This window comes from Catharus ustulatus, chromosome 4 (genome assembly GCF_009819885.2).
Source record: "Catharus ustulatus isolate bCatUst1 chromosome 4, bCatUst1.pri.v2, whole genome shotgun sequence".
Taxonomy (NCBI): Eukaryota; Metazoa; Chordata; class Aves; order Passeriformes; family Turdidae; genus Catharus; species Catharus ustulatus.
In genome coordinates, this window is record NC_046224.1 from 16,347,517 (window position 1) to 16,356,185 (window position 8,669).

The window sequence follows — 8,669 nt, forward strand, 5'->3', positions numbered from 1 at the left end:
CAAGGAGCAGACATTGACATTTTTTATTTTAGAGGAAATTTGGGGATAAAGGCTTTGGGAATCACCTTTCTGAGCTGTCTATCTGGTAGTCTTGTACTTTATTTTAGATATGTACTGGATCTTTTGGGATAATATTTTTCCCCTCAAGAATAATTTTGTGTCTGACAACAGCCATTGCTTAACCTGTTGTGCTGTGTAAAACACAAACCTCATGCTTTTGCTCTTCATACATCTAGAGGTGCTTTTATACCTCAGCACTTCCAGCATGTTTACCACTGTCTTGTCTTGACTACAAGGAGAAGAGAATAGTTCTAAACTACATGTTAATTATCTGAGAAAAATTACATTTTGAAAATACATTTACTTAAAAATTGCAGTCTATATAGCTGCTTCTAAGTGTTTAAAAATACTTTATATACAGTAGCATAGTTGAGCATGCTATATATAAAGTGTTTTAGCATATTTTACAAACACATATATAAAGTATCATGGAAATCCAAATGTAGTCAAAGTTGTGGAAATATTATGAAATTCTATAAAAATAAGGTTTTCTTTTGGTAACGAAAATGTTGAATTTCAAATGTACTGAACAATTATTTCAGAATTGTGGGTTAAATACATCACTGTTAACCAGAAATCTCCTACAAAGGCTAGTATATAGTTTACATTCAGATCTTTTGTCAGTCTGATTTATAGATTTGTAGTTAGTCAAAGTCTAGCCCAGCAACTCTGCTGCACTAGCCCCCTATATCCTTCAATTAAAAATGCAAAATACATAGTTCTACTTGTCAGGAAACATATCTTTATTGTTTTTTGAAATGGTCAAAAGGGGTAAATGTTTAGCTTTGTTGTTGCACTTTTGGATTACTTTTCTTTTTAAGCTCATATCCTTTAAAAAATAAAACACTGGAAAATTTGACTGTGGAAAGGAAGTCCATAGTGCAAGCTGCTTCTGCAAACCAGGCTGGCACTGGAGCTTGAGCAGCCTGTTCAGGGGTGTCCCAGGTGAGCTGTGACAATCTCAGTGGACAGATTTACAGTTTCCCTGGCACGCTGCTCGAGCACCCTCATTGCAAAGGATTGGTTTTTTATGACAAGTTAGCTTCATCTTGTTACTATTGCTTCTTGGCACCTCTTTTCTTCTTTCCTGCCCCCTCTGTGTAGAGCTGCTCTTAGATCCTGCCTTAGCCTTCTCTTCTAAAATGCCAGTTTTCTCACATTGTCCTGGTAACATCAGCTACTACTGTGGTAGTAACACTGTGACTAAAATTTCCTTGCTTTTTGTGCTTGATGAGGGGCAGGAGCCAATCCAGGTGGTACCTTGATGCTCCTCTGCTTGGCTGGCAAGGAGGGAGGGAGGTGGAGATGCCTTTCCCTGGTGTGGCATGAGAGGGCAGACAGCTCAAACAGAGCGGGCTGAAGCTGTGCTGCAGGCTGGGCCAGGCAGATGGCCCCAGTTCAGGGCATTAATAGGGCTCTTCCTCCCAGTGAGAGTCCAGGAAACCAGGCACTATTTGCCAAATTCAAAGGACATAATTTTTAGCATATTTTTTGTTGATACAGCCAAAGTATAAACAAACATTGGACTGGGATTTTAGAAACCCCAGCTCGGATGATGATCTACTGGCTGTCCTGATTCTTCAGCCAGGTGTCATCACAATACCACTTAAATTAAGCAGAAAACAAAACTCTTCCAGGAATATTTTACAAATATTGATTTTTAGATGACTCAGTTTTCTTTGGAATAGACCAGGCAGTTTATCACCTACAAGTTTTTAATAGTTGATATTAATTCACATTATGATTCATCATATTTCAAAGAGTGCCTCATATTTTAATACTGTTGTGGATAGAAAAATGAAGCTAAGAAGTTAGTATGCATGCCTTATATGTATATGCTGCTTAGTAGTTCCTGTTTATCTGTTGGCAAAAATAAAAAAAGTATGATAATTAAAAATAAATTAGTAAGCTTGAGTCACTTGTAGTAATTCTTGCTCTTGAGGTTTTTTTTGTTGTGTGTTTTTTTTTTTAATTGTAAAATGCTGAATTTAGCAGTTCTAGACAAAATTGTCATGTGGTCTTGTAAATATTAAGTAGTGTGTTTGGACATTTCTGAAAATCCAAAGACTTTGGGTGTTTTTAATTGTTTCTTTATAGTAGTTTTCTTATTTCCAAAGAATGTTCTATATGCAGCAATAAAGGCAGCATGATTTTCTTTATCTGTTAAAGAAAAATAAAATCATCTTATTTGAAGAAAATAACATTTTCTTTAGTAAAGTTTTTCCCAACTTTTACTTTATTTTAAAAAAATGTAAGCTTTATTTCTGTCTGAGCAAGTTTTGAAGCTTTGTAATAGATCACAGGAAGATAAACCTTATCTTTAGATGGTCATACAAGTAGTATGCTTTTGGCCAGTTACTTTTCATGGATTTATAACACATATTCACTAGTCAGTATCAGTTTTAAACTTTGGTCTTATCCCTTGGTAATAGTGGCAAAATGCCCACTTAAATGGAAGTGGACTTGGACAGTCAATGCATTACTCTACCATTTATTTATATGTTTAATTCAGATGAGAACTATTATCAAATTTGAAATTAATGGTAGAAGTGTTGAACTGGTTCATCACTAAAAGTCCTATTTCATGTTTGAGCTATATGATAAATTTCATATAGCATGGGTATGGAAGATTTTGTGTCTTTGGATATTCCAAAGTCCAAAAGAAAACCAAAACACTGCTCCAGCAATATGAATCATTTGCACCAGAAATCTGACCCAGAAAAGTCTTGAGACTACAAACAGTAAAATAGGTAATTTTACAAAGCTTATTGAATTAATTGCTGTGTCTTAGGGCTGCTTGAAAGTTACTTTTGTAAAAGGACAAAAGAACTTCCACGGAGGCAGGCATTTATGATCCCTCCACACAACCCTCCTACTCTCTACTGCTAATTTATTAATTACAGTTGTCAGTGTAAATGTCAAATAAGTACATAGAAATTTTAAAAAAAGAGTGGGATTTTGACAATTTATTAAAAATGTGTTCTCTCAAGTGTAATAGAGACATTCTTATGCTAAATCTGTTGTGTTACTACTTATTATTCATAATTAAATATACAGTACTGCTCAACTTCTATCCTTTCTCTCTTCACATTACAAGAACCAGTACAGCAAGACCGTGAAATAGATGAAATCAAAATAATTTTCTCACAATCACAAAGAAGTCATTTAATGTTCATTTCTGCTCCTGTCTGCTTCCTAAAATCACTGAATCCTTGCTAAGGGCTTCTACAGCCATCTTCTAGGAAAGCAGAGGAAGGGGGAACAAGGAAAATAGGATTCTTATGAAGAAGAAAAATTTCCCTGGATACTTATACATGATACTGCAGTATTCTGATTCTAACAAGATAATGGCTGTGGTTTTAATTGCATTCCCATTCACCTATTTCTGATCTTTAGAATAAATCTTAACAGACATACACAAAAATGTACTTATACACATCCTCACAAGTACATATGTATGTATACAAATGTGCACAAATTGTCTGCAATTTTTCTGCAAAATTAGGGCACTTAGAAGATACAAGCAGGCTTAACAACTTCATTTATTCCTAAGATTGCCTTATACCTCTCATCATAAAAATCCACATTCATTTTGTTGTGACTCATCCAAAACTTCTCTTTTGCTGTTTTACCACAGTTTATCAAAGCAATTAAAAGCATGAGACAGGTGATCTGCTCTATGGAAATTTTCAAACTTCATGAACTTCAAATTTGGCCTAGGATGGCTTTTGCATCACATTTGAGAGTTTCTGACCTTATGGGACACCAATTTTTTTTCTTTGAAGAGCCCACTAACTTCCTGAGTTTAGTTATATTTTGAACCTTATAAAAATTGTCATTTGCATGAAGTCAGGAGACAATTTGAGGTAACTGATCTTCCAAAGAATTCTCTTAGAGCTGGCAGGTTTCAGCCTGCAGATGAGGATTTGAGGTTTTGTGCTACTGAGGATCATGGTGGATTTTGATGCATGTTCATCAGAACTGAAGATAGAGGCACTGTCCAGTGAGCTTCTTGTTGCCTCTGTTTCTGGTCTTAGGCTTCTTGGAAGTGAATTTCACCTAAACCTAATATGAGAGAGGAAATGCTGACCCACAGGAAAGTGTTTTGGGATCAGAAACCAGCAGGGAATGGGAAACCTGGGAGTTGACTGCAACTGACTGAAATAATAATTTACTTCATGTAATAATTCTTCATGTAGAAGTAGAGAAGTAGCTTATCTTTGCATTGGTGCGAGACAATCCCAGACTTAGCAATCATCCATAATTTTGAAAATGTATCCAATTGTATAACTTCATGCCCTGGAGCATAAATGTAATTTGGATAGGCAACAACACAGATTATTTTTCTCAAAAAAAATTATCTAGCAAATAACCATATTTCAACTACAATTAATAGCAGATTTCTGACCTGAAAGGTTGAATAGCAAGTATCTATGTAAAATATCACTAAACCTAAATCTCAGATTTGTTTGGGATACAGAGGTGCTACATGAGTGGTTGCTTATAAATGATTATTGTATAAGTAATACATTGTTATTACACTGCTATTTGAAAAAATATATTTACTTTCTTTCTTTTTTTCTTTTCACTTAGGAGTTACTGATATTTTTACAGAATTTGCCCACAGTACACTGGGGAAATGAAGACATCAGTGTACTCCTGGCAGAAGCCTACAGACTGAAGTTTGCATTTGCGGATGCCCCCAATCATTACAAGAAGTGAATACAAAGAGACAGAAATCATTAGAACCAACGTGTTCTGCAGTATTATGGCATCTGTTGTTCTGGTTATGCTTCCAGCTCATTGCTCTTTCATTTGAAGTAAGATGACCATTAAAATTCTGTTAGAATTTGAGGAATGAGAATGGAATACCAAAGAAGTGGACAAAGCAGGATATCGAGCACTGAATGAACTTAAAAGTGAATTTTTTTGCTCAGCATGAAAAATGAGTTCAGAAGTCTTATAACATAATTTTCTTCTTTTTTCCCTTCTCTCAATAGGAGAATTGTAATCTGTCTTATTTATGTTGAGCAATTTTTCTATGTACTTTAGACTTAAAACTACTTATGGAATAATTTTGTCATTACTTCAGTGTCACCTGCCATGACTTTATAAACTAGTTTTGGTCGGTGAAATTTATCTACTCTGAGTGGCAAAAAAGAGCTTGTCCATGATCATATAGACCATATGAGACAGCAAGGCCTGAGGTCTGGTTATAACTCAAAAGACAGTGATATTAGCTCACCATCTGTTGTTTTGCCATGGAATTAGGTTACAATACTTCCATAATATAAGAATATAGACGGTTGTAACGGAAATTGGTGGCATTTTTCTAAACATTATTCAGCCTTGAAGGATGCTATAGAAGCTTTTTAGCCATAAAAAGGAGTTACTTAAATCTGAAGACTCATCTATTATACTGAAATAAATCCCTCTCAATATATTTTGGAGTGCTTTAAAATAGTGAATTAAACAGAAGGCATGGTCTTGTCAAAGTAATTAAAGTTTCTCTTTTAAGGCCTTGCAATTTTTCAGCATGAAATTTCACTTTTAAGAAATGTATTAAGAAGCTTGGTTTACAAAGCAAGATATATTTTTATCTCAGTTGTTGCCTTATTCTCCATTTCTAGCAAATTAGAAGAGAAAAAATAATATCTCTTTCCAAAGCTCTTTTGTTAAATAATTTAATACCTTTTTCTCCTGATTATTCAGAGGAAGAGGGCTAGCTCCCAATAACAATAACTGTAGACTCAGATTGCTCATGGGTCACTAGAAGAACAAAAATCTTCTATGAGTTTATGGACTGAAATTAATGTTTCTTCATATAACCATGGAATACTGAATAATTTCTTAAAACTTACATAATTCAAGTGCACTATTTTTTTTCAAGAAATATTTTCTGATAAGAATTCTAATTTGCTTTGTTGGATGTAAATAACTCATATTAATTTGTGCCTACCATACACATGCAGGTTATGAAGGGTGGGAGTTGCAATAAGCAATACACTTAGAAGTTCAAACTTATTATTCCTCAGTTTGGTTCCTGAGTTGCACAGTGTTGCACAGAAAGTGTAGTGCACTTTTAAGTTTGGGAAATAAAAAACCTTCAAGAGATTTTCTCTTATGATTTGTTATTGAAAGATTATTTTCAACTTCTTAAAAATATGTAGATGCATATTTTGAAGAGGGCTTTCTAAAAGAGTTAGTTACTTGTTTAGGAGCCTTAGTTCTTCACACAGACTTTGTAACAAGTAGGTTTTTCAGGTTAAATGAAGTCAAATACATTTTTACCAACATGTGATTATGAGACCATCTATATTTTAAAATTGTATGAAATCTTTAGTAGAAGATATAAAAGAGAATTATTCCAGAAGCTGGACTGTTTGGAAACTAAGGATGCATTTCTTTTTTACTGGTGTCAGCTGGGTGTTTCAGTTGTGATGGATACAGGGTCAGGCCTCCCAGGTGGCTGCATTTGTGCCTGGAATGTGTAATGGATCTGTGCTTCTTACATGTCTGTGTACTGCTTTCTGTAACTTAGTTTGTGGTCTAATGTATCAAAATTCATGTTTACAAAGAATGTCATATTGTGCCTAACAGTGTCTACCAATAACAGAATAAAAGAAACATGAAATCTATTACCATTTGCTTTAAACTTGGTATCTGCAATCATTTGTTAATAGAAATGCATATTATTGTAACAAGAGAAGATAACACAGCATTAAGTTGTAAGGGTTTTCTATAATTAACTTTTTTCTATTAAGATATTATTTAGGTAGTTACATGTAACATGGAAAGTTGACCCAAAGTTGTCTGCTGTGTCAGATGCTCCTGTATAACATTTTTGGGACTGGATATGTAATGTTCCTTCATTGGGTCCACATAAGTTGTCTGGCATGTCTTCCAAATTCAACAAGTACCTCTTGCTTTCCTTGGAAGGAAGTATTGCCATTAGAGGTCACATTTACTATTGTGTCTGTGTCAGAAGTTGAATATTGTACTTGAGCACATTGCTTTATAAGGATAGTGGGAAGTTTCCTAATGTAATACCAATGTTTATTTCTGTAGATATAGACATTTCTGGAAAATATGATATAGATATATAAATAACATTTATATATCTATACAGATAGGAGTAGTTTTCAGCAAATAAAAGCCCAACATTTATGTAAAGTTTCAAATTTTTATCAAAAGCCCACACGTTTAACAATTTTACATCTCAGGTAAAATGTAATTCCAAAAAAATATTGCATAGAGAGGAAATAGCATTATCATTATTACATCCCATGAAGAAGGAGGCATCTTGACACATCACTAGTGAAAACAGGCAGTCATTTCCTAGAACTCATGTGAAATATTGAAATTGCAGTGTCTGAAATGCGTGTTAAATAATTTCTGTAATAAAAGTTTAAACTAGAATGTACAATATAAAAATATTTATGACTACAGAATTTGAAAAATGTAAATAATAAATTGGTTAACTGTGTAAATACAGTACATAGCATAAGATAGAAATGTAATTTGAAATCTTATGTAACTGTAATATGTTACAAAAAATTAGTTTCATTATTTTTTTGGTGCAGTTCCATATGGAAAGGCCTATTAATTTGTTTTTAATTTCATAACAACAGAATAGAACTATCTGAAGTTCCGTTGTATACTTCTGACAACCATGACCACTGCGGCACTGGTTAAAACTGTAAAACTGGTGAAAGACAAGGAAATAAACACATATTTATGAAGCATTATATAAAGTGGAAAGTTTGTATTTATTGTTTTCTTCAAACGCATCACACCCTATGCCAAAGCATGAGTTTGGTGAGTTTCTGTTTTACAGCCTCAAGAGCCTTTATCAGAAGAGGGAATTCTTTAATAGAACCTCAGTTCTCAGTTACATTTCTGCCACTCTCTGCCTGTGTATCTTGTAGGTTGTGCAAGCTGGTAACACAAGCCAGTTCCAAGGGTGTGTCTGTGCATAGACCCTGTACATACAGGGCATCTTCTGGAAAAGGCAGATGAAGGTAGATTTGACACCACAGCAGCATTAAACTGAAGAGAAGGTGAAGCAAATCAGGGCAAGGTGCGCAGAGGAGGCACAGAATTCTGTACTGCTCTGGGGTGCAGGAGAAGGGGAAACTTCAGCTCATAGTGAGGAAACAGTACACAGGTGATAGGGTCAATAAGATCTGGAAGCTAAGATGATTTAAGCAGATTAACTATCAGGGCGAGATTATGTATATGTATATGTATATGTATATGTATATGTATATGTATATGTATATGTATATGTATATGTATATGTATATGTATATGTATATGTATATGTATATGTATCTCAGGTCCCTTATATCAAGAAAGCTAGTGGGAGACTTCCAATAGTTCTGTGAGTCTGGTGAGAAAATATACAATGAAGGCAAAGACAATAACTCCTGTCTTTAAAGCTCCACAACACATTCAGGGGAAAAGAGAAGGGGATGCAGAGGCACCCTGCTTGAATGACAATGAATTGTAATCATGCTGGTTTCTCACCTTGAATAAAACTTGTCTTTCTTTATCTGCTATAATCCTCTGAAGATCCTGCATAAAATCAGCTGTGGGAAATCTTTCAA

The 8,669-nt window shown here is 34.4% G+C and overlaps 1 protein-coding gene across 1 annotated transcript in view; it reads left to right on the top strand.

Annotated features, from left to right (window-relative positions):
* The window catches only part of TBC1D22A (TBC1 domain family member 22A), a 140,923-nt gene extending 133,113 nt beyond the window's left edge, over window positions 1-7,810 (top strand). The window contains exon 13 of the mRNA XM_033058598.2: window positions 4,654-7,810. Coding sequence (XP_032914489.1) covers window positions 4,654-4,782 — 129 coding nt within the window. The 3' untranslated portion in view covers window positions 4,783-7,810. The remainder of the gene's footprint in view (window positions 1-4,653) is intronic.
* Window positions 7,811-8,669: the final 859 nt, after the last annotated feature.